The sequence below is a fragment of the Cebidichthys violaceus genome, unplaced genomic scaffold (genome assembly GCF_023349555.1).
Source record: "Cebidichthys violaceus isolate CVI_PGR_0920_01 unplaced genomic scaffold, fCebVio1.0.p SCAF_12, whole genome shotgun sequence".
Taxonomy (NCBI): Eukaryota; Metazoa; Chordata; class Actinopteri; order Perciformes; family Stichaeidae; genus Cebidichthys; species Cebidichthys violaceus.
In genome coordinates this window covers 16,303,848-16,328,720 of record NW_027176285.1, presented here as the reverse complement: position 1 = coordinate 16,328,720, position 24,873 = coordinate 16,303,848, and the positions used below count along the sequence as shown (strand labels likewise).

The window sequence follows — 24,873 nt, the reverse complement described above, 5'->3', positions numbered from 1 at the left end:
AAGTTAAAGGAACCCTGATGATTTTTACACATAAGTGTAAAGCTGTAGAAAACCTTCTGTGGCTCCAGAGGGAGCTTGACTCGGTGTCGGTTGGGGCTGGAGAGTAGTTTGAAAATGAAAGAACTCAGAACCTCAGTGCTGCTCGAGGCCACTACCAGCAGAACTCACCCGGATTTCTGACCCAACTGTCAACGAAGAAGTGAGGATTGGAATATTAAAAGAAGAAGAAGAAGAAGAAGAAGAAGATATACGTGTTGCTCTGAGACAAAGAAACCTCTAGAGTTCGTACTAAACGCTACGAGTGAAGACAAACTCCTGCATCAAATTCTAGGTTTTAAAAAATGTTAAAAGCAAAGGCAACTAATTCTGAAAAATGCTCCAATAGAAAAATAAGTAAAGAGGAATTATGAGGTATTTCACTATTACAGCAGATATTTTTTAATGTTGTGGTCTACATCAAGTATTTGCTTCATCAACATTATAGTTTTACTTTTGCCTGGCAGCGTCTTTTTCCTCAGAACGAGTGAGTCCAGTCATCAGTCACTGCGTCCAGTGAGCTTTTCTTTTACCTGTGACTCTACTGCACCAGGGGACATAAGCTCTTCTGAAGCTGCTTAATCAGTTTGAATCCGGGACACGAATCCAATCAACCCGAGCCTCACTTTGATGAGATGCTGGAAACCGGCTCGACTGAAGGTAAACGCCGGTGATGTGAGAGAACCAACACTAAAGTTACATTGTTCAGACAGAAACACACGAGACTCCATTCATAGTATGTTTGCAAGGAAAGTGATGTTTTCAACTTAAATGGAATTTATTAACATTCTGACAACAGCATAAAAAAAAGAAATACAAAGATGTATTTACAATGTATTCAGACACAGCACACACTCAACCCCACGGCTGGCTTCTAGTCTCATCTCCATAATCTGCTTTAACAAAGGGGGAAGCCAGCTATTATTAGACGACGAGTCCAGTCTTTCCATTAAGCTCTTTGCATCAGGCATTATTTTGTTGGCGGTGGGGCAAAGTCCGGATAAAAAAAAAAAAAATGGCCGACCGGTGACCAAGAGAAATTCAGAAACACTCCTCTGATCGAACCTGAAGGCAAAGACTGATTCAAGATGAAGCCAACGCTATGACATGAAGGAGAAGGTGACGGGCAGCTCAGCTCCCACAGGATTGATGATAGTGAGTCAGAGTGTGTGTGTGTGTGTGTGTGTGTGTGTGTGTGTGTGTGTGTGTCTCGGTGTGGTGGACTCAGCTCAGGAGGCCTCCTCTCATGTGTCCACTGTCACTCAGCCCGTGCTCTATGAGTTTGATGTCTTCCAAGTCGTCTTTGATGACGCTGATCAGATGACTTAAACCGTCCTGCTGCTGCTTCAAGTGCTGAAAGCGGCGGAGAAGGAGAGCGATTCAGTCACTGCACAACACCGTCACAAGCATCTTCAAAGACACGTCCACACGACTCTCAACAGACGTCAAACCATTGAGAACAAACAACAGGCGTCATCTTTACATTGTAAACATATAAACATGTTCATAAATGAGACCACATCTATGCTTCAGACAGACAGAATGTAGGATAGACTTTCATATTAGATTCAATGTTTTAAATTGGCTACAATCATCAGAACAACACAAACATTCATAGCCTCCCTCATGTGGCTCAAAGGTGTACTGCAGATATTCATTCTGTAAAAACGATCAGGCGACCGTAACAGAACGTCCGTCTTTGGGACGGACTGGTTTGGTGCTTTCAGGTTCAGGAGGTCTGGAAGAAGACTCACGGACGTTAAAACGAGAGGCGGCGTGTTGAATGTGTGCCGACTCACTTGTTTGATTTCCCGGAGGACGTCTGCGTCCACACTGTAGCGCTCTTCTGACCGCACAGCTCCGAAGTGATTCTGCATCCGGATTTGGGACATCAGTTCATTCAAACGGCCCTGGAGAAAGAGACGACACAAATACTGTAAAACAGACACTTTGTCTCAACCTCTAGGCAGCTCACCAACCGATTCAGAGAATTCAAAAACAAACATGTTAACTTAACAAGGAGGGCAACGTCACCAGATAGGGTTCCAAGTAATAACTATAATACCATAAATACTGAAAAACAGACGAGAAAAACTACCAACTGGTCTTAGAGAAACAAGGAATTTAAAGAGTCCTTGTTACCCTGATGTCAGTCTGTTAAGATATATGAATGAAGATTGGATTCACACTTGCCTTGAACTGTGTGGGGGCGTTGAGTTCAGAGTGAATGGTGTCCAGCTGCACCCTGAGGTGCTCCTCGTCCACTTGGATGGCATACCCACTTTTCCTCTGAATTTCCTGTTTGATTAGCACCTGCCAGGAAAAAAAAAAAACACACAGGGCCGCCGGAGGAGATAGATGTGAGAAACACTGGGGGCGGAAACGATAAAGCAGGAACAGATGTGGACGGTGCCATCATGGCATTCATTCAAACTCTACGAGATGCGGGGACACACACACACACACACACAGAGAGAGACAGACAGAGAGACAGAGACAGAGACAGAGACAGACAGAGAGCGGTGAGCAGCTACCTGCAGCACCCTGTGAGACAGATCCATCAGCTTCCTCTTGTACTGGGCTATCTTGGCCACTGTGGTCGCCTGGTTCTTCTGGAGTTCACTGATGTCACTGGATATAATCTGCAAGTCAACAAGTGTGTGTGTGTGTGTGTGTGTGTGTGTGTGTGTGTGTGTGTGTGTGTGTGTGTGTGTGTCAGTGAGGAGAGGAGGGAGGGAAATTGTTAACATATCATTTCTCCTCTGATTTCAAGTGGTATTTTTAGAGCCATCACGCTGAAAACAATCCCTGGCCTGTTGCCCTTCCTTGTAAAAGTTTGGGCTTTTTTAATATTTTGCTCAACAACACAAGATAAAACAATTGACGTATCATTTCACACGCGTTCGGTGTCGCATTTTATGGTAATATCAGCAAACTTAGAAGGGTGTTAATATCCTCAAACATAAAGCACAGGAGGAAAATGCTGACATAGACTGTACATTTGAGGATCTATTTCACATAGAAACCAAATAGATGTGAAAAACATCCCTGAATCCTGACATGGACGCTTGCAGCTGTATCTGTAATAGTGGTTTCAGCTGTAAACAAGCTGCTGGCAGCGGGCGTGAACAGGACATCTGTGGACTCCGTCCTTGACGCCGCAAAATCTGTTTCAAAACTCCTTAGTTGATAATCAGAAGGCACGGTGCCCATAGAGCACCAAGACTGCTTTCACTTACATCCACTCTGGTCTGGTGCTGTTTGGTCATCTGCTCCTGGATCTGCAGCCTGCGAAAAAGCTCCTTAAAACCCACCATGGGCACCGGTATTAATCTGGAGAAGTAAAAACACGTTAATGACCCTCACCCTTACTAATCAAGTTAAAATAAAAGATCAGGAATCCAGCAGAGCCATCTCTATGGGTCATAAAGGTGGTAGAACTTCTAAAACTGGAGAATCTCAAGGATCCACAAGTCTCTTTATCTGTTCCCCCCCTACATTAGTCCTAGACCACTTTATGGAAAGTCTGAGAGATGTTTTCTGAACCAACTCACTTCTCCGGGTCCGGGTTGTCCACCTTAGCCTGCTCCCAAATGATGGGGTCCACTCCTGAGTGAGAAGAGACAACACCCTCAGAAGAACAAAATCACACATCACACAGCAAAAACCATCGGTCGTATTCAGCGCTGGTTTACCTGCCGGTGCGTTTTGCAGCAGCTGCTTGAGCTGCGCTGGAGACAGCTCTGTGCGTGCGACGGACATGGCCACTCCGATCTGCGTGAGCTGGACCTTGACGTTGGCCTGCTCCAGATAACTGAACAGCGTGGTGGCGGGGATCCGCTTGGAGGTGCCATTAGGAGAACGCTCCACCACGTAAATGATCACCTCGGTCCTGAGAGACAGAAGACGGGAACAAGTCCCCACATTTCGTTCAGAATCAATTTAACATCTATTCCAGCTTCTGAGAGGGGGTTCTGGGGAGCCTTGGGGGGGTGTGGCGGTACTGGCCGACTCACTGGTCATTAGGTAGGGCTTTGACACCGTCCACGTTGACTGTGAGAGTCTGGTTGCTTCCCAGGACCTTGTGGAGGGTCTCCACCAGTTGCTGCTGCTGAGCTCGCACATCGGCTTCCTTTCTGTTTAACAGCAAGACCACGAAACCATCCTCGTCCTTACTCACCGGGACGCAGCTGTAGCCCACCGCCTGGGAAACACAAAAGGATTGTTACTTGATATTCAAATTCAAAACAAGGAACCCAACAAGCACTCTAATGAGCGATCCACGGTTACCTTGAACCTGCAGAATGGGTTCTCCTGGGTGAAGTCAACAGGTTGGTTGTTGTTGCTGTAGTAGCCCTTCCCAGTGCCCCAGTACGCCTGCAACTGGTTCCATTTGGCTAAAATGGAGTCCCGCTCGTCCCCCAACAAGGTGGGAGCCGACAGAGCGGTGACCTGCTGGTACAGCTGGGTGGGCTGCGCCTGCTGCTGGCCGAACAAGCTTCCTAGAAGGTGTGAGGAGAGGAACCGACACGTCAGACTGTCTCTCTCTTCTTCTGAGGGAGAACTACTGACCTAATAAGAGGAGGACAGTCAAACAATGTTTCTTAAATATTTCTGCTGCTAACACGATGATGTTAAAGCTGAAAGCTGCAACGTTCTGCTTGTTGTCGCCCTCTGCAGTGATAAGAGGTGTACAGCACAGTCGACGGAGGAGTTGTGGAGGTTTAAAAACTAAATTACAAATATCAGCTTTTATGTTCTTTGAGTTGTCATTTTGTAATCTTCACATGGAAACACTAAATGCGGTGTCTCACCTGGCTGCTGCTGAGTTTGCTGGATATTAAAGCCTCCAAACCCGCTGAGGCCAGACGTTCCTAATCCAGTTCCAAATCCTGTTGTGCCAGCAGCGGTCCCAGTGCCAAGCCCAGATGAGAACCCAAAACCTTTGTTCTGCGTGTTCCCAAACAGGCCTCCTGAAACACAGTAAGAAAATATGGACACGAACGCTACTGGATGCCAGCGTAGAGTGCAGAGTGACTGTCCCATCTAATGCTTCCTCCAGGACTCAACCCAAGTTTAAAGCTTATTCTTTTCATGCAACAAATAGCTGTGCATCTACACATTAAAATGGTATTTATGGCATTTACACATTCATAATCATTTTGCAAGTACAGCTGATCAGAGCCTAACGCTGCTGACCTGTGGTGTTAGCGGGAGCAGCAAAGCTGAAGGTGGAGCCGGGTGCAGCGGCGGTGGTTGTAGTCGTCCCAAAGCCTCCAAACGTGCCTGAAAAATAGAGCAAATCACGGCAAATGAAATAAAAGGAGGCGAAAGACAGATTAATACAGGACAGATTAATACAGGATGAAATCGCTGACTGATTGCAGAAGACAAAAATCATTTTAAAAAAAGATTTTATTTCCATCTAGCATTGATCTCAACAGAGACGGTGAAAATGTAAATTTCAAACAGGAATCAAATGAGATGAGTGTGTAATTCAACATGTTGTCTCCTCATGCAAGTGGAAACAACAATGCATGACAGTTGATGAGAACAACCACTGCACGACAGAGATGTGAAGATGGATGAAGATGTGGGTTTACAGACACAGACTGTACTGATCAATCAATCACAAAGGTCCTCTACCTGTGCTAGTCAGGCTATTACCAAAATTGAAAACAGTGCCAGTGGTGGTTGCTGTACCAAAGCACCCCACATTAAAGCTGACTGCTGCTGGGTTGGCATTTAAACCAAACCCCCCAAAACTAAACCCACCAGCCGTGGTGTTTGCAGCTCCCAGCCCCCCAAATCCTGCAGCCAATCGGAGGCAGGCAGCGAGAAGGAGAGAACGACACGGAGGAGTTAAATGACAAACGGTCAGGCCTCGTGCGGGCTTATTACGTGTTAACCTTAAGAGAGACAAGACTCTTTTGACCATAACATATGCGTGTCTTACCAGTGTTGGTGGAGCCAAAACTAAATCCTGTGGCTGGTGCGGCAGCAGTGGTGGTGGCTGCCCCAAAACCAGGGGCTGTGAGAGCTACAGCGAAGAAGCAGACACACAATAGACAGGCAGTTAAAGTGGCACCTAGATCTGGATACAGAATACAGAAAGCAGTTCCTCTCCACGCAGCTTGAAATGATTGATTATCTTAATAAAAAGGAGCTAACACGAGTTGTTGCTATAACACTGGCCGACAGCACAGCTGAGCAGCTGTGGTCACTGAGGGTCATATAGGTGAGGAGACAGGTGTCCCCCCCCCCCCCCATCACGTCTCTGGACTTACTGCCGAATCCGGATGCGGCGGTGGTGGTGGTGGCTGCGGGGCCAAAGCCAAACGCCGCAGTTGACGCTGTGGGTTTGGCACCAAATGAACCGAAAGAAAACCCGGACGTGCCTTCACATGGACATAAGAGAGTGCTTGTGAGTGCCGGCTGTCCTGACAGCAACGTTAACGCACAGCGACAATGGATTCACAACAAAGCTGCAAGATCGCGATCGTCAATGAGGACCGTAAAGATAAGTTAGCTAACTTTGACGTTCACGTTATTCGTTAGCCACAGCAGCTAACGTTAGCCAAAGGCTACAGCGCTAGCTACAAGACAGACGTACAGTGACGTTAGTGTGACAATATACAAGCAGCATATTTATGGTCTCATTGAAATGCTCTAAAACTACATTAAAATGTCCTTACTTGCCGCTGGGTTACTCGTGGCGCCGCCAAAACTGAACGCCATGTTGACTGTTTTCCGATGCAAGCAGTTCTTCTTCTTCTTCTTCGTCTTCTTCTTCTTCTTCTTTGTGAGGCTCGGCAGCTGTCATCCAACATAACGGCACATTACCGCCACCTGGAGTCTGCATGAGAGATCGCCACTTATGCGGAGGTGAGATAAAATACTGAGGAGCTCATGCAAAACAACTTCATCACAGTTGTAAAAGCAGCTATTTATTAATATGTATTATTGTTTATAAGAGGCAATTTATGAGCATTAAAAGCAATGAATACTATATCTTTAAGTGCTCTTTAAATGCCCACGTTTTCTTTATTTTCTGTAATATTTGTAAAAATGTACATGATTTACATGATAAATTACTTAAATTAAAAACTTTCTTTCGAACCAAACACCGTCAAAAAGGCGTAGAGACACGTTTCATGAAACTACTTTTATTTTTGTGTACACAGTAAAATCAGTATAAACAGTCAGCGTTTCAAAACAATTGATAATTAAAGGAATAAGTGGTTATAGCAGTAACGATAATTTCAGAGAGTACAATCTGTTATCAAAGCAGGACACAAAGTAGTCCAAACGGAGCTTCCTGTGTTCTGGTTTTACCAACGCAACACAATAATTCATCTTTTTTTTTAAACCACAATTCTAGTGCTGTGTAATACTGTCATTTTGTTTGTATCTTCATCCATTCATTCACTCATTTACGATGGTAATTACGACGCTCTACGTGCGCACTCTGTTTTCATTAGGGTTTCTTATTGTACGTGACTCATTAAAGTCAATCAAACACAAAGAGTCAAATCAAAAGAGGAAGATCTCGATATTAAACTTGTTACAGCTATCGTCTGATATATGTATTGCTGATTGTTACAATGCATGTAACTCATTCATCCTTCAAATGTGATCACAGCTGGGCTAAGCACAGTTCTAATGAAGTCATTCTGCAGCATTCACTATATTATGTTAATAAATGGCACCTGAAACCAGCCCTCAGTGAGAACGCCTGACCCTACCGGCACGACAAAACTATGAAAACGTCTAGCAGTCTAGCAGTTCTGCTTGGTATTTAGAAGAAAAAGATATGCACATGTATTGATGTGACAAGGCATTATTTTCACAAAATATGGGAAAACTATAAAACACAAAACAATTGCAGTAACATTGATTGTTTTGAAGGCACTATTTCTTCTTCTACTAGTCCTTCATATTGAGCCTTCGTGAGTTGTCCGATGATGGCTGGACTCCACACATGACGTCTTTCACAAACATTTGGTTTGTTGGGTTTCATATTCAGCACCGACAATGTTATTAAGGCCTTAAAGAGCATAAAAAAAAAAGAACATTTTGAAATGATAATAAGCTGAATTACATTTTAAAAGGGTGGTTAGTTAATGTAAGCAGTTATACAGGGCACAAATACTGTTAACATACAAATTCAGTACTGTATGAATCATCTTTCCAACCATGAAATCCCGTCACACTCGGCTTTAAAAGGCTCAGAAAGGTGTCGCTCACTGTGACACTAGAAGACAAGTGTGAAGCTCTAACTTTGCATCCAAACATTTCTACATCAACATTTACAACAAATGAGAAGGACTTCTTATTTTACAAAAAAAAAAAGAAATTAAATATCTAAAATATTCAGTGTTTTGTCTGATATCCATCTCCATCATACACTGAGAGGAATGTGAACAGTTCAACACACCGTGCTCTGCATATATATATACAAAAATATACTCTTGGCGGTTTCTACGGTGCGGCGCTAGTGATGTCCACAGGTCTCTAAAAACAGTGCACGAGAAAACGCTGATAACATTTAGTTTAGGATGAAATGCAAATGACTCAAAATAATACTGAACTGACTGAAACGTCTTCACGCAGAGAAGGCTCGCCGTGTGCTCTTCATTGCTCCTCCTCCTTTAATAGTGGCTGATAGTGTTGAAGCAGAGGCCCCCTGAGAGTGGCGCATAATATCTAAAAAGAACGTCACAGTTAATGGACTTCATTGTCTTAGTGTGAGAGAGCGAGGCGAGGCCACGGCACTACCATCTGATTTACTCCACACCTGAGGTGTAAGAAGGTGTGTTTAGCTTGTTGGCGTCTCTACCGGCGCTCGCTAGAGGACCGCAGCTTTCAGCGACTGATTTCACCAAAGCAGCAGAGAGCAGCAGAGAGCAGCAGAGAGCAGCAGAGAGCAGCCCTCGACACGCAGTACTGTCAAACCAATGTCATCATTTTCTGGGAATACAGCATGTACTGTATACTGGACTTTAGGTAGTTCTCCATGGCTAAAATTAATCACATACGGTATAGTATGTTTGAGTCTAAAAACATGTTCCCCATCTCAATATCTAAACCTAACCCCCCCCCCCCCCTAAAGATTTCCATTCATAAAAGAGATAGTGATTATGTCCCATCCCTCTCCTGAAAACCTGAATCCCTGTTTGGAGTTCTGAGGGTCGTCGATGAACAAAGCCCCCTTCTAACCTCCTCAAGCCTGCGGGTCACCTTTCGGTGTCAAAGAGATATAGGTCCCATTTTGAGGATCTTCCTTCTCCTTGTCACTGACTGGAGCGTAGGACGTGTCTTCTTCAGTGGACGTCTAGTGGGACATTGAGGATAAAAAAGAAAACGTGTTTAAAAAGTCATCTCGTCTTACTTTGAAAGGTTTGGTGCTCTTGAACGCGTCGTCTCACATCGCTAGTGTCATTTTTTACATTACTTTAAATAGACATTTAGTATTACTACATTACATTAATGTGTTAAAACCAGACAATATGTTTACTGTACAGCGCCGAGATACATTTCAGGAGGGCTGAAAGTCATCTAACATGTGAGATTAAAGATGCATCTGGACAATAAGCACTGATATAGTAAGACACGAGGCTGAACAAAGCAAACACGACATGGAAAATCAAAGAAAGCAACAGAAGGACCAGGAAGACTTACAGCATAGAGAGGCTTGGTAAACACAGTGCGCTTAACTTCGTTCTGCACAGAGACACACATTGATAAACACGTGCAATTAGTGTCGGGTTAAGAAACTGAATGAATTACACACAAATCAACACAGTTACTTATTGTGACAAAGCAAGCGCATCGTAAGCCGTTAGAATACGGACGGGTGAGAGGAGAGGTCCTACCTTCTGTGTGCGAACTCGGAGGAGAAGGATGACCAAGACCAGGAGCATGATGCCGCCCAGTCCCACAATGATGAGCGGGAAGTTGGACACGAGCGTGACAATCAGCAGCAGCTTGTGCACTCTGGCCGCAGAAGCATCGTCGATCACCACGCTCTGCGTATTAACAGACACATTATGGAGAGGATCTATTTATTACCAGTGACTGGTGCAGCATCTCGTTTCTTACCTCATTGATGAACATGACGGGAAAGACGGTGTTGTTCAGGCTTCTAGTTTTCCTGATGTGAACAAAAAGAGAAGAGGTTGAAGCCGTTACGTAGGTCGGTACTGTGGAGCGGTAGCTGGTGTTTGGATGCAGCTGCTTACGGGAATCCAGAGACTCTGTTGAGCAAGACGTTTATCTGTGCTCTCTTGTTTGCACGTACGATCACTCCGGTGGTCTGCAAGAACAGCAATTAAACAAAATATAGTGTGAGTGATAGAAAGTAAAGCATTATATCAGCGGTAGTGTTGTTCTTCTGCTGTACTACCACACATAAGCCACTAGATGGTGTAGCAGTACATCTTAATGTAGCGCGGCGTTCCTCTCATAGTTGAACGGAACGTTTTGCGTCTACATATTTCCACTCTGGAGTCGGCTGAGGCCCGGGCGCTCACCGGGTTGAGGTCCAGGAACGTTTGGTGATGCTGTCTTTTCGGGGACATCCCGTCAATGGCCGCCACGTATTTATCCTCTGCCAGGTAAAAATGAGGAAAGGAGGCGACCACCGGAGCGCCTAGGTGAGGAGAGCAGAGGACTCAGGTGAGCAACGACGACAGGAAGACAGCATTAAGCTGAGCGAAGGAACAGTCAACGACGCATATCTGTCTACTCTAAAACAACAGAGTCTCCTGTCGTTCTCCTGTCACCGCTTTATTAAGAGGAGAATATCAATCATGACAAATTGTGTGCCTCATCTTCTGTGACAGCGTTGCCTCATCTCTAATAAGGGTTTAATGAGATAATTATGACTGCCACATGTCACCATAACAAGGTTTCACTCATTCATTTGGCCAATTCACTAATGATAGTATTTCTATGTCAACATACACAGCATCACAAAACACACAGGCAACATTAAAGTGATGAGAACATTTGCTGGAGTATGCCGTTTCTATTATGTGCTCTTATTGTTTATGTGTCTTTTAGCACCACGTGACGGTGCAACGTAAAGGCCTCTCATGACCCCCTGACACAAAGGTGGAGAGGACGATGAAAGCAGCAGCATAGTAAACAACATTCTCATCAAATATCACATTTCCTGCTGTTTGATGTGCGATCTAATCAAAGCGTCATAAAGGGAAGAGTCCTCAAGAGAAGGTGATGATGTCTAATCTGACCTCCATCGTGGAACATGCGGCATGTTACTCAGAGTCAACCTTCCAAAGACAACAAACAATAGGAACACAAATGGAACAACAGCCGCTTGTAGAACAGATTAAGGGCTGCGTCTAAAATCCAGATAAAGACTCAAGCTACTCTTGCTGACTTCCTTCCTCATATTGTAAACCGGAGACCCCCGCGTTCATACAATACGTCCGCGGCCATAAATAAGGAAACGTGCAATCGTGCAGACCTCCGGTTAGGTTCCACCCGCGCAGCGTCGGACGAAAGTCGCTCCGTCTGCGTCTCGGCAGCAACAACAAAGTCAAAAGGTTGCTCAGTTAGAGGTGCTGATGAAGTGGGGCAGGGGTGAGAGTTTTCCTGTCCTTGAGTTTGGCAAAAACATCAGACACCCACAGTCACCTGAGAGGCTGTTCCCGTGACAACCCACAAGGTCATTGTAGCCCACACACACACACACACACACACACACACACACACATATTTGTATTGGTATCCTTATGAGTGCCACTTAAGCACTGTGTTCATTCCTCAACACCTGACCCTCTGTGCTCTCTCTTAAATACCTGCTGCTGGCGGCACTAAATCTGCACCGTGACCTTAAAGTGCTTTGATTTATTTTTTCTTATTGTGGATGCTTAAGATGCATGTCTTCCATTAATATCAGTAGGTTATGAAAATCATCTTGGTCCAACTGCGTGCATACATACTGTATCACATTAAAGGGATTACCTCACAGCAGTAATGAAACTTTGACACGAGAAAAACAAGACAAGATGTTCCCTTGTGTTAAAATATCTCTCAAGGTCGCGAGCTACAAGTAGCTGCACGTTGTAACTGAAAGCTAAAAGATGAATTAAAAACAATGTTAAGTGCTTAATATAAAATGCATAAACCATGTTGAAACACTCCTGTTGTTCTTTCCCAGGGAATGATAGTATTTAAGTCTGTGAACACAGGCGCTGAGGCACTAAACCAACTCGTATTCGAGGCCAGCATCAGGTGACGGGGCTTACCAGCCCTTCAGCTACTGGGCCAGTCATGGTCAGATGGCGCCGGAGGTGTTGAGAGGGCTGAGTCACATGGGTCACTCAGAGGCTATTAGCGCTGGTGATAGCAAGCAGGAAAATAATAGGAGGACTCGACTGACTTAAAAAAAAAAGGAAGTAGGCTGGGAAGAAAGCGTAAAGAACAGGGCAACAAAAAACAACGGTCTTACCTTTCAAAATAAAGGCACGTGTTTACTATAAAGGCTCAGGTCAGAGAGACATGTGAGCGTGTAGGTGAGAGAATACGCCGCACAAAGCTGACGTTTACCTTTGCGACAGGGACTGACTTTAAGAAGGCCGGTTCCCAGGCACTCTTTTGGGGTGACGCAGAAGCCCTCGTTGGCTGGGTTCTCCTCTTTGCTGGCAAAAACAGAGCGTGGTGGTGTGAAGCGGTACGCCGGGATCCCCTTCACCTCAACATCTTTCTCAAACTCCATGTGGATCGACCTGTGAAGCAAGGACGATAAAATCAGTTTTCTTAACTATCGTATCTTCTTTCTTTTATCATTTCACTGTCTTTTTGCTGTACCACGTGTGCACAGTTTGCTTCAACAAGAGTTCACAGCCTGAATATGAAGGGAATATTACAGTATTCCATTAGTCCATTAAATAGTTTCTGCTGAAATCCTGTTGTTGAGTAGATGCTGTAGTTTGCCGTTGACCTTCTTTTTGAACCGGGAGTGGACGAAATCGTAAATTTGTCCTTACATTTGAATGTTTGTTGTGTTTTTTACAGCCGCTAAGAGAGTTGTGTCACTTTGAGCAGTTCATCCCCGTGCTATGTATCTGCAGTTCTGTTCTTTCAAGGGAATCCTGACGATTCTCCGTGAGAACAAAGGAGTCTATACAGTGTCTGCCAACTGGCCGGGAGGATGCGGCCCTTCGCTGCGCAGCCCACCAATCGAGCAACAATACTGTACAGACCTTTCCCTCGACCTCTGTGAGAGAAGCCAAGTAAAAAGCCTTTCGCGTTTCCTCACGAGAACGGGAGCGTGAAAGCCTCTGCCTTGTGCTGCCGGGCGTGAGAGGCCGCTACAGCGTGGATTCACTTCAGATGAGCGTAGCCGGGTGGATGTGGGGTCTTTTATATCTAAATCCCGTCAGTGTGTGGGGGCCAAAATCTGATGAGGTGACGTGAGAATGTATTGTAGGCGTCAACACGTTGAAAGGAAAGGAAAGTGATGGGGGGGATTAGTATTTTAGTAAAAATGTACAATTTGTATAATAATAATGATTAAATCTGATTACAACTCATTCTCTTATGTTAACCTTTCTAACCTGTGTCGTACTTTTTAAATTGTATTAGACATATTTTGCATATCCAGGGTGGGGTTTAAAATGTGTCCTTTGTTTGATCTGACTTCTTTTCTGTTTGTGGATCTAAATAAAGGACCACAGTTGGAGGAACGATTAACGTATCGTAAAAAGGCAAGTTGGTATTTGAACAATGACACCTGTTAGAAACCCTGAGGTTTATGTGGCTGAGCTGTCAGCTACCGGACCAGAAGGTCACAACCCCGTCAGGTCACAGATGGGAATTCTAGCGCTTCTTTTATCCTTCAAATCAGTCCCAGATGTCATTTAACTGAACACCTTTTCAGACAAAGTGGTGTTGATCTACGCTTACCGGGGCTGAACACTTGAGCCAAACATGCTGCCTGTGAGATTAACACATATCACTTAAAGAAACAGGGAGGGAAACTTTCCCTTTGGTCACACTGGAGCAGAGAGCCGTGATGAAGCCACCAGGCAAACAGTAAGTAGGTGAAAGTGAAAACATTTGGGATCAGAGTCAAAGGTACGGCCATGTGACAGATTATTTCCACGCTCAACAAAAGAGATGACTGAAGCGACGTGTTATTTTAGGTCAGAGGACGCAGCTCCACCGGTGAAGAAGGCATTGAGGCGTAGCGATTGGGAAATTAAGAGCTTCAAAGAACTTCTCGTCGCTTAGTCACCGTGAGAGGCGATTCTCATTTGAATATTTGTCAAGCCTTCAACGGCATCCTGATTCTGAAATGTCCCAGAAGCCTGTGTGTTCTTTACTAGAATTAGTAGTGAACATGTCTGGCGGACATTTCTGAGAAACAACGAAAAATTGGCAAGATGCAAAAAACACATTTCACATGGAAAGCATAATTAATCTTGTTTGTTCCAGCTGGTCAAGAACAGAAACAAATGCTGAGAACAGCACAAATTCATTACTCGTCAACAACCATAAAATGCTTTAAGGATGTTTCACCATCACGATCTTCCTAACCCTTCCTCACTTACCCAACTTGCAAACCCATTACACTCCCGACCAACATTCCTCTTCATTTAAGGCTTTCCACAAAGTGCTTCCTGAAAACTGCCATGTTAGTCTTTCAAAAAGGAAACACGCATAGGCAGTAAAGCCCAGAGTGAGAAAACAGATGGCACCTATGGTGCAGTTGGTAAGCGATGTAAGAGGATGTTATGTCAGCGATCCATGGGATCCAGGGCCTGAGAACATTGCTCCATACCAGACATGAAAGCCTGCGTCTTGCTCCTGGACCATATAGAACATAGACGTCGCCTATTGTCCCCGCTAGCTCGCCGTGATCGTATAGTGGTTAGTACTCTGCGTTGTGGCCGCAGCAACCCCGGTTCAAATCCGGGTCACGGCACAGAAAGTGTATAAAGGGTATGGGCTACATTTTAGGAGCGACTAGCTCACTAGGCTAAGAGGGTCGTCTGGGAACCGGAGGGTCGGCAGTCACGATCCTTGGCAGCTGGGACGTGAGCTGAGTCAAAGTGTCCTTTGACACTCCCCGGGAGCCCACTGCTCCCTGGTACAGTGGGCTGATGGGTCAAATGCAGAGAAAAATTTCCCCCTCAACGGGATAAATATAGTGTAATAAATAAATAAATAAATATTCATCTTGGCAGTGAAAAGTTGGCCATTTGAATTGATTGACTCACTTCCTTTGTTCCTTCGTTTGCGTTTCTACGTTACCTCAAGGCCACCGTAGTTGTCCCCCACACGCTTGGAAATGGAGGGGTGAGCGGAGCAGTTTTCAGTTGGTGTTTTTCTGCAACATCACCGCTAGATGCTATAACTGCTCCTTTAAGCTGCCACTATGCTTATTCGGAAGCTGACTGTCGGTTACATGACCAGAAACACGGTTTGCTGGTGTTTGGATGAACCATCCGTCATCAGACTCTAACTGAAGCCAGTCGAGAGAGAAGCGAAAACATATTCACATAGCTTCTGAACTGCCTCTCTAACATCAGATGAGGGTGGGGGGGTGTGTCCGCTGTGACGCTGCACTGTACCTGCAGAGGTCTGGAGTAAATATGTATATGCGCTCCTTCTTGTCTAGCATTGGATGGAAAGCACTCCCATCTGATCCGTTGATGCTGTTGCTTTGGTTCGAATTCCAGAAGGTCAGCTGGCTGCAAAACAACATATTGTCACAAACGTGAGCATAGCATTTTCAAAATGGCATGTATGCAATTACAAAGGGTCTAATGTTTATACAGGGGGGTATCTCTTTAGGCACTGAGTGAACAGAGACATGTGTGCTGCCTGCAAAGTGACTGAAAACGGTTTGTATTATTCTGGGGTGGATATGCTGTTTTCAAAAAACCTACTCTCATTTTCAACCCCATTATCATCTCCATCTTAATAACAGCACATTACAAAACATGTTTTGATGAACAAACATGTTTTTATCTGAACATCACTGATGGAGACTGTTGGTTTCCCAGATGTAAGAAGCGTAATTAGAGACTACAGACATGGGATAAGAAAGGTCACTGAAAAGGCATTAAAGCATTCAGAGAGCACTATATCCTGCCCTGCACTCCCACATTATTGGCAAATAGCAGTAGATTTGACAAACCTTTTACATACAAAGTTTCATTACAGTGGATGAAGACAGAGGGGGAGTGTGTGTTTGTGGGAGTGTGTGTTTGTGGGAGTGTGTGACAGCGCTACCTTTCGCCTTTCCATGTTTCCACACGGCCATAATCCATGGAGTCCTGCTTCCCAGTGTGGTAGACAAATTCCCCGGAGTGACTTCCATTTTTCTAAATAGATCCAAAGATTGAAGTCATACAAATGTGCTCATGTTTTAAGAAAACACATGAAAAACAGAGTTTTCAGAGTGGCTGGATTTCATGAAAATGTAAAAAAATCAAAGAGTAATTAATAGATCTAGCTGAGGTTTATCAGCTTCTATCATTTGTAGAGCGGTACATGCCTTGTACATGAGCCCAAAGACCGTCTCCACCTCAGGATTGGTGGCAGAGATGCGGACCAGCAGGGGATCTGTGTAGCCCCACAGCCATTCATCCACCGTGTGAGCGGCGAAGAGGCCGGACCCCATGGAGCTCATCCAGATGGACATCGCGGAGGCCCTCCAGAAGCTATCCTTCAGCTTGTTCATCACAGCCTAGAGGCAGGACGTGACGAGTGGGGCAGAGCGGGAGAGAGAGCAGGAGGAGGAGGAGGGTGGTGGTCGGCGTTGAGGAAGCAATAAGTCAGTTAGAGAACACACACAACAATACACACAACTTTACCCTACTTTCATTTTTTTTTGTCTAAGACCTTGAGTTCATGACTCACCCAAGCTGGGATGTTGACGGTGTTGATGATGTCCACAGCTGGGTCACCCACAGACTTCTCTCTCAGGAACACAAAGCTCTTGTAGTTGTATGCAGACACCATCTTGTCCTCTTCCCCCATGCTCACATTGTCCTTATACCTGTACTCCCTGAGCAACGACACACAAACATCATTACAAGATGAATTGTTCCCGTCACAAGTTAGCATCTCAGACCAGTTAAGAACTCAAAAGGCGTTTCATCACATGTGCATTTCATCACACAACTTCTTCTTTTCAACGCAACATCCGCTTGAGATTAACCGTTGACCTCCAAAGTCTAATATGAATTAGGTGGCAGGGCTGGATGATCATGTGTTGGTGGTTCAGCAGTGAACCTTGATATTTATTTAAGGATTGCATTAGAAGTGATTCAAAATCTACACAAAGTGTCTCATCAGGACTCACACGACGGACTGGACACGCCATGAAACGACACGCTGTACATATGCCGCTGTCTGATCTGATGTATTTTTCTACATTTAATATGCAATAAAAATAAGAGCGCCAACAACAACAACAAAGGAGGCAGAGGAGCTGATGTTCCCTTTTTCAGTTTACATAAGTGCTGAGCAAATAACGGGCGCATTTCGACAGAACCAGAAGAAGCCTGGTCTGCTGACGAAGTCCAAATTTGGAGACGGCAGAAAACATGAACCCACAAAGCCAATGAACTCAATAAACATAAACGGCAGCACAGTCTGGTTTAAATAGATGTTGTGGTCTTGGTTTAGATATATTGGGAAAAAAAAAAAAATATCCGAAGTGTTCCTCTTCTAGTCACTCTGCAGCGGCGGTACTAGGATATCACACATTCATGTTTTGTGTGGAGTGAGCGCTGTGCCAAAAACAATAACCTTTGAATAGCTCAACCGGTAATACGGAGGCTTTAGAGGCAGTTTGGCCTTTTGTGCTTTGATTAGACTTGGCATGCAGCGAACACACTAGTCATAATGGATTGACTCCTTGCAGATGCTGCTGGTGTTTTGGAAGAAGGAAGTGATGGAAGTAACAGATGATTTTGTGAAGAGCGGGTTAAGCAGAAGTAACTCAACAATTTAAAGTGTTAAACTTGATGTATTTGGTGTGGTGGCAGGTGTCAGACACAGATATGTCATATTTTGAGGTTTTATGTGAGACGGGTTTGACTCGTCACGCCGATGTGTTCCTACCTGTATGTGTAGGGTCCAACCTGCGTGACCTCTGGCTTGGCCCCTCCGAGGAATGCGTCCACATTGGTCACATTGAAGAAGAAGTACTCCATGTAGACTGGAGGGGGAGGGGATTTCCACGACTCGAACACACGGCTGCCCTCAACCAAAACGATCTCCTGTCGAGACAAAAAGCATGCATGTCAGTTTAACGGGATTCATTCAGACACATGAATCATCTCCTGGATCAAAATAACGCGTACAGCACATGGTGCTGCTGGATGTGGGCTTTCTTTGAAAGCAGAAGTGTTGTTATTTGCATGTGGCTTTTCAACTGATGATGCTTCTTTTGATGCAGGACGAGGAAAAGCTTCTTTTTTTTTTTTTTTTGCAGAAGCAAACACATGTTTTGAATTCAGACTTTCCTGTCCGTAGTAAAAAAACAACAACACAGAGAACAAAAACATCCTTGGGGCTCCGTGGGGGGTAGGGGGGGGATGGGGGGGGGGCAGCTTGCTGTCTGAGCGTCAGGCAACAACACACATGAATGGTATTAAGGGAGACCCTGCCTCAGCTCCATTGTCAAGCGGTTGCCAGTGACGACGGGCACTCGGGGAGAGCCGCTGACATGTCATGTGATGCGGAGAGCTGGGCGGCCGACCTTCATGATTCGAGCTGCATTCCTCAGGCCTGGGCCTTATGTGGCCTTGGAGGAGCAGCACACAAAACAAACTTTTTTTTTTTTTTTACTATCCTGTTTCTTTTCCCAGATAGTTTCTCACAGCAGACGCCGTGTTGCCCGAGGACAAGGATAACCTGCTCCACCGTAGGAATGGTCTGAGGAGAACACAGGGGCTGAGAGAGGAATGAAGCGAGACGAGGGGACCGGCCTTCTTTTGACAACGCATCGAGAGGAAATCCCACCTTGGCCTAATTACGCCAGCTTTGTGTTAAAGTTAAAAGCAGTACTTCAGTATGAAATACGCCCAAAAGCACACCAACGGGTCCCATTATTTCAGGGGAGCACAGCCCCCCCCCCCCTCTCCTTTGGGGTCCCATCTACTTGTTCAGAGACAAAAGTTTAGCTGAGTAGCCAAGTACAATAAAGCTGTCACCTTAGATTGAGGAAGGGGAGCACGCTCTTTCTATGTCGTCCTTTCATGCTTCAGACAATCAACATGGTAACCCTCCCAGCATGCCTCACGAAATACAGCGTGGAAAACAGGAACAGAGGAGCCCTCTTATCTCAGTACTACTCTTACACCACTCCCTGTTCGAAAACACATGCAGCAGGTGAATACACAAATACACATACAGCTGGCGCTTTGATGTGAAGGCAGGCAAGTACATAGACGTGAATAGCAGCGGCGGGCGCAGCAAGGAGCTAATCATTAAATCGTCCAGCCGCGGTGAGCGAGGTTTGCATACTCTAAATGGGTTTGTCTCACGCCGCCTGACAAAGCTCCACCAGCTGAACCGTCGTCCGGCCCTGCTGCTGCTCAACCCGTCAAAGTCACACTACAGCAAGGAGCGTTCACTTTTAAACTGGAGGATCCCGTCGCTTTTCATCTAGCAAAATCATTTGATCAAAAATGATAGATGTTAAGATAATCACTTTGAGCACATTGAGCTCAAAGCACTGCTGTGCCCAGTGAGTGCAGACTGGCTTCAGACTTTAGCGTTGTTCTTTGTGAAGTTCGTGGGGCCTTGGTCCAGAGTCGGGTGTCTTTTTTAACAACCGCTGGCCAATGACCCTCATGAATTTTGCAAACGCTATCCCGCGAGCATGATTACAAATGCTTTCGATGACCTTTGTTTCGCAGTCATGTCAAAACGTCCCTTGAGCAATACCGTGTCTACCGCAAACCACAGAAAGGACACGTCGATGACGGTTGGTGAAGCTCCAACTCATCTGTCCGTTGTGTGGAGCGTGTCACCGTCCAGAGGTGGCTTGGATCCATTAAAGAAATCCGCGCTAAGTGTAGTCCAGTCCATGTAAAACTACCAGAGTCCTGTTCAGAGTCGAGTCATTTCTCACCATTACCTCATCAGCGGGCCGCTGCACGCTGACCCCGCTTGACTCAAATGGGCTGCCAACCCGGTCGGTTTCCCAATAAACCTCGCAGTGTGAAAGAAGGCTTAGCACACAAACAGAGTCTGCTGCTGGGAGGGTATGCGTGAAATGAGATCCTTCACACTGGTGCAACTGGGTTAAGGGGGAAACTTGATACAGCTGAAATAAATCAAACTGCCTAGCTAGTAGATAACTGAGTGTATGTTCATGAGAGCGGGACGCATGTGTTGCACCCACACGTATATCTTTCAAAGCATCTTCATACATCTACTACATGAAGAGATATTAACCAGGCATAAACACCAGACTGCCATAAGACTAAAGCCTTTGAGCAAACGGTCTATCTTATCAGTAACTGACAAGCCTTAAAGTAAATATTGAACATGTAAAGATTGTTATTAAATAGGACTTCACGGTCAGTGATTATCTGCTTATACAATTACTCCATCCAAAGTCTAGTTTAATCATCTCATCGCTGGCTTCAACAGCACTCCTGCTGGAGGAAATTAAATTATTTGACGCACAAAACGTGTTGAATTATGACATTAATTCATCCGTTGACATAAAAATGCGAGGAGATCTGTGAACAAAATAAACAGGCTCCCTGCACGGTCTTATCTGTAGCCGATGATTAACTCCCTGTTGTTGAGTGTTTAGGGTCTTTTCTCCACTTCCTGCAGCCGTTTGTCCTGAAAACCTACTGAAGTAAAAGAAGGAGTCAAGTCGTTTAAATGTTACAGCTTCCAGCGCTAGTCGGCCTCTTGCACATGTCCCATGACCTCTGAAAGTCAACGCTGAGCCTCTCTGATAAAAGACATCTGATGCCTGTTATGGAGAAGCGGGTCTGACATGAAAATATGGCTTAAGGTGTGTCCTCTGACAACAGTGAATGTGGTGTTCACACCTACACTGCTGTCAAAGTAAAGTTAACCTTCTGGGAACGCTTTGAGCTAACAGTCCAAGACATCTTTCAACCTAAACTTACAATAATTAAAGGTACTAGTGCACTCAGAAACTAAGGATGCACCGAGCCCACTTTTTCAGGTCCGATAGCCTCGAGTACCGATCCACTACCAGTGTTTGGTCAATACGCTGTATACCTCACTGTGTCAAAGTGAATGGGATCGTTGTCTGTGGAACAAAATGTAACTAATAAATACATAGATGTAAATTTACTGAAATGTAATTCATCCAAATGATGGTATCCGATACCAGATCGTCACCGGTACCCGATCCGATCAGACTGACATCCGTATCGGTGCGTCTCTATCAGAAACACCGGTCAAATACACTTGGCAAGATGTATTCATTTCCAAATAGGCATATTAGTCGATTTAACCACCGCGGTTATGAAGTAGAGCATGGCTCTTATGGTAACGCTATAATACGTCATGAAGGAATAACGGATAACGTTGGTTCCTGGGAAGAAAGGTCTGGTTGTTAGCTTTACCCAGCATGCATGTAGCGTTAGCAGGCTACACAACCATCCGGGAGCAGAGGTGACCTGCAGTTAATCTGAAGAAGGCCAGACCTGAAGCCACGCCCTTATTCACATCGAACGTGTCACATGTGCCAAAATGCACCAAATTCAACAATGCACCAGTACACCAACCGAGTGTGTACGACAAAAATGAGCTGAAAGGGTTAAAGCCTGCAACTGATGCAATCGAATAGAACTCCAGCAGATAACAAGTGTTTCCATTCGCGGTCCATTGACTTCTCAACCTCTGGGATTAAAGATCAAACAGCTCAGACCTCTTCAAGCTGCCGAGTGGAGCTGAGTGTGAAGGGCACGAGAATACCCACGTTTACTGGACTTTAAACATCCATTTCCCGTCAGCTGTTAAGATCACGATAAAGACGCATCCACCGCCCTTCCTCCCACAGGCCACAGTGGACCTGAGATAACTTCCCTTCGATGTCTTCACACTCTTCCTTTCCATTATCCTCAGCATCTGTAAACACTCTTGACTACACAAGCACCAAACACGTTTACTCATCAGCCGCTGCAGATCCACAGAGCTGCAATTCAAACATCTAGGAACACTGCCATCCGCATTTCTGACTATTTACTGACAAAATAGAAGTTAACTTATTCAGAAAGACCTACAACACATGACTGAATCATTTTCAATCAGAGCTGAAGCGCTTAATTGATAAATGAATCAATTAAGCCAAAAATGACACAAATGTGCCGGTATGACTTTCATCAATGTGAGTATTTGATCAATATTCATTATTTACCAGTAGATGCTTTCAAGTCATTTACAGCGACACGTCGTTAACATCTCACATTTTATTTGGCATGATGTTCTCAGCTCACAGTGTTCTTCTCGTCTCTAATTATGAATACATGAATGTGAGGAATCTCCCTGAGTGAGGGTGTTATGTGCACAAACTTCTAACATGTGCTGATTTTGCTCTCAGCAGCAGACTCAGCTTTTTCTTGTGACATAAATACCAGCCAATAACAGGAACAAGCCATACCGACTCAGCCCTTACTTATTCTTAGCTGTGGAATTCGCCTTTGAACCTCCTCATGTCATTATCTCAAGTATTGGAGGCAGAAAGACGCAGGAGTGGGACATCTGCTGGGGACATCGTCTTCCCAGTGAAAGTCTTGGTGCTGATGGAAAAGCAACTTAACAATCTGGAGCTGTGGGGAAGACAAAGTGCTGATTGCATTGCTGCAGGCTACTGAACCCATAGTAACCCATCCTGTGAGCCGCTCGTTAGAGCCAGTCCTTCTGGGAGGCAACACACAGCCCATCACGGTCCAGGTCCACAGAAGCAAGTCATGACAACACAGGAGCAACACACACAATACCTGATGCTAGACAGAAGAACACACACCAGCAGACTACACCAGGAAGTGTAGTCTGCTGCTAGACTGTATTCAGAGTTTGCACATTATTAATGCAGTTCCATTGTAAGACATGTTCTCCTCTATTAATCTCATGACTGTTAGTGTTCTGCACCAAAGATCCGGGGTGAACACAAACACGCTCATGAACTTTAATCTTCTACAGTGGGCAAACAGAAGAATTACAACGTTTTCTATCAATTTCTATAGACTCCTACTTTTTCACAGAAAATGCATTTACAGCAAGAACAAAACATGCAAGCATGAGATGATCACGTGCTTCATAAAGTTCTGAGGATGAAAGTATGTTGGGTTTTTTGTTTTTACCTTTTTGAGGCGGTTGAGCATAAACGTGCGGAAAACTTGACCCACAAATAAGCCAATCCCAACGACCAGCAGGGAGGCGCAGATGATCCCGACCGCGTAGATCGCGCAGGACCTTCGTGTCATGTTGGCAGGTGCAAGCAAACACACAGACGGCTGCGCGTGACTCTTTAGGGTGGATGGGAGACGTGAATGTCCGCTACGCTGCGCAAGTTCTCATGCACAACTCATAGAACGAGTTCCTGACTTCCCCCGCTGCTTTCGAGTCACACTCTAGCCGACGAGCAACAAAGTAACGGTTGAGGAGATGGTTCGATTGTTCTCGCGAGTTTCCAAGTTACACAGAAGCTGAGGGGAAGTCTGTTCACGTGCAGTTAATAATGAAGCGGTTCACTTTGACAAAGCTCGAGGGGGTCTGAATCAGCCTAAAGTGACGACCCGAGAAGGCGCATTCAATACAAATACAAAAAACTGTGCCAAGCAGTATTTGTAGCGGACTGTTGAGGATCTCACTCCCTCCGCGCGAGGAGGACGCTGATTGGTCGTGGCCGTTTTGTGGCCCAGCCGAAAAAAATGAGTGCGCGCGTGGGTGCCTGCGCCGTAGACGCGCCCGCGCCTCTCGGAACCGAATACAAACGGTTTGAGTCGTGTGTGTTTTTGCGGTTTGCGCTCAAAACTCTACGGCTCTGTCGCTGCAGACCCGTTATGTTTCTATGATACTACACTTATACTACGTTGAGTGTACAGTAGGCATAGAACTACCCAAATAACGCAGCAGTTGTACCACAAACTACTCATATTTCACAGTTAACCTAGTAATAGTTTACGATGTGACTCTAGTCCCCCCCCCCCCCCCCCCCATCGAACCATTACAGCCGGGCAGACTTACACAGTGGTGGAAGAAGTATTCAAATCGTTACAGAAGTGTATTTAACCCTCCTGTTCGGTGCATGTTTAATCATCCAAAAGTGGTCAGAAACCCAAAAAATCCTAATAAATGTAGTTTGTACCTCATCACCAACTCCATTACTAACAATTCAATCAGTATTTAGTGGAATGGAGTTATTCACCCCTCCATAGATCATAGTTCAATTAGGATAACTCACTCGTTTTCATGAAAAATACATGTTCAAACTATTTGTTTAGGTACTTTGGAAAAAACCTAGATATAAATTGCATTAGTCTACCATAACATGTATTTTTTTCTAAATTTTTTGTACACTTTGAAATTTTTTTCATGGGGTGATGTAGATAAATAGAGATGAGACACCTCTGCTGTTCAGCGTCATATTGACCCGCTCACTCAAAATCAAGCCAAATGAAAGTAAACTTGATTTATGTTCATTTATAAGAAACATTTTACAAAAATGAACAAGAGATGACACAATGAACGAGGTGTGTCTGTGTGTGTGTGTGTGTGTGTGTGTGTGTGTGTGTGTGTGTGTGTGTGTGTGTGTGTGTGTGTGTGTCTACACAGCACACGAGTGAC

General features: G+C 45.0%; 2 protein-coding genes and 1 non-coding gene across 6 annotated transcripts; 1 reads left to right on the top strand and 2 right to left on the bottom strand.

Moving 5' to 3' along the window:
- Nucleotides 1-770: 770 nt before the first annotated feature.
- Nucleotides 771-6,839, bottom strand: nup54 (nucleoporin 54). 3 transcript variants are annotated; one of them, XM_068706759.1, is made up of 15 exons: nucleotides 6,732-6,839; nucleotides 6,324-6,434; nucleotides 5,993-6,076; nucleotides 5,683-5,847; nucleotides 5,236-5,322; nucleotides 4,851-5,009; nucleotides 4,327-4,538; nucleotides 4,053-4,240; nucleotides 3,732-3,928; nucleotides 3,591-3,645; nucleotides 3,276-3,369; nucleotides 2,571-2,678; nucleotides 2,230-2,349; nucleotides 1,836-1,946; nucleotides 771-1,389 (listed from the first exon to the last, which is right to left on the bottom strand). In XM_068706759.1, the coding sequence occupies exons 1-15, from the start codon at nucleotides 6,772-6,774 to the stop codon at nucleotides 1,261-1,263; spliced, it is 1,863 nt and encodes a 620-aa protein (XP_068562860.1). In that variant the 5' UTR covers nucleotides 6,775-6,839; the 3' UTR covers nucleotides 771-1,260. The 3 variants fall into 3 exon arrangements, with proteins under 3 accessions (XP_068562860.1, XP_068562861.1, XP_068562862.1); XM_068706760.1 differs by having other exon boundaries at nucleotides 5,812-5,847; XM_068706761.1 differs by lacking the exon at nucleotides 5,683-5,847 and having other exon boundaries at nucleotides 6,732-6,835.
- A 347-nt stretch (nucleotides 6,840-7,186) lies between these two features.
- LOC137869376 (lysosome membrane protein 2-like) lies at nucleotides 7,187-23,856 on the bottom strand. Of its 2 annotated transcripts, XM_068706767.1 has the most exons (13): nucleotides 23,388-23,856; nucleotides 18,145-18,302; nucleotides 16,936-17,083; nucleotides 16,571-16,762; nucleotides 16,306-16,397; nucleotides 15,642-15,761; nucleotides 12,613-12,791; nucleotides 10,569-10,687; nucleotides 10,278-10,351; nucleotides 10,138-10,189; nucleotides 9,912-10,064; nucleotides 9,718-9,759; nucleotides 7,187-9,370 (listed from the first exon to the last, which is right to left on the bottom strand). In XM_068706767.1, the coding sequence occupies exons 1-13, from the start codon at nucleotides 23,508-23,510 to the stop codon at nucleotides 9,260-9,262; spliced, it is 1,563 nt and encodes a 520-aa protein (XP_068562868.1). In that variant the 5' UTR covers nucleotides 23,511-23,856; the 3' UTR covers nucleotides 7,187-9,259. The 2 variants fall into 2 exon arrangements, with proteins under 2 accessions (XP_068562868.1, XP_068562869.1); XM_068706768.1 differs by lacking the exon at nucleotides 9,718-9,759.
- On the top strand, nucleotides 14,921-14,992 carry trnah-gug (transfer RNA histidin (anticodon GUG)). The gene has a single exon. It is a non-coding gene; the product is annotated as a tRNA-His (tRNA).
- Nucleotides 23,857-24,873: the final 1,017 nt, after the last annotated feature.

What these genes read in the sequence shown, in the direction of transcription:
- nup54 (XM_068706759.1), bottom strand. Translation starts at nt 6,774, where the DNA reads ATGGCGTTCAGTTTTGGCGGCGCCACGAGTAACCCAGCGGCAA. An exon ending in TAATAGCCTGACTAGCACAG is followed by an intron (nt 5,323 to 5,682) that starts GTAGAGGACCTT and finishes TCTATTTTTCAG; the next exon opens with GCACGTTTGGAGGCTTTGGG. An exon ending in TGCTCCCGCTAACACCACAG is followed by an intron (nt 5,010 to 5,235) that starts GTCAGCAGCGTT and finishes ACTGTGTTTCAG; the next exon opens with GAGGCCTGTTTGGGAACACG.
- LOC137869376 (XM_068706767.1), bottom strand. Translation starts at nt 23,510, where the DNA reads ATGACACGAAGGTCCTGCGCGATCTACGCGGTCGGGATCATCTGCGCC. An exon ending in CCGTCAACATCCCAGCTTGG is followed by an intron (nt 16,763 to 16,935) that starts GTGAGTCATGAA and finishes TCCTGCCTCTAG; the next exon opens with GCTGTGATGAACAAGCTGAA. An exon ending in TCCGAGTTCGCACACAGAAG is followed by an intron (nt 9,760 to 9,911) that starts GTAGGACCTCTC and finishes GTCTCTGTGCAG; the next exon opens with AACGAAGTTAAGCGCACTGT.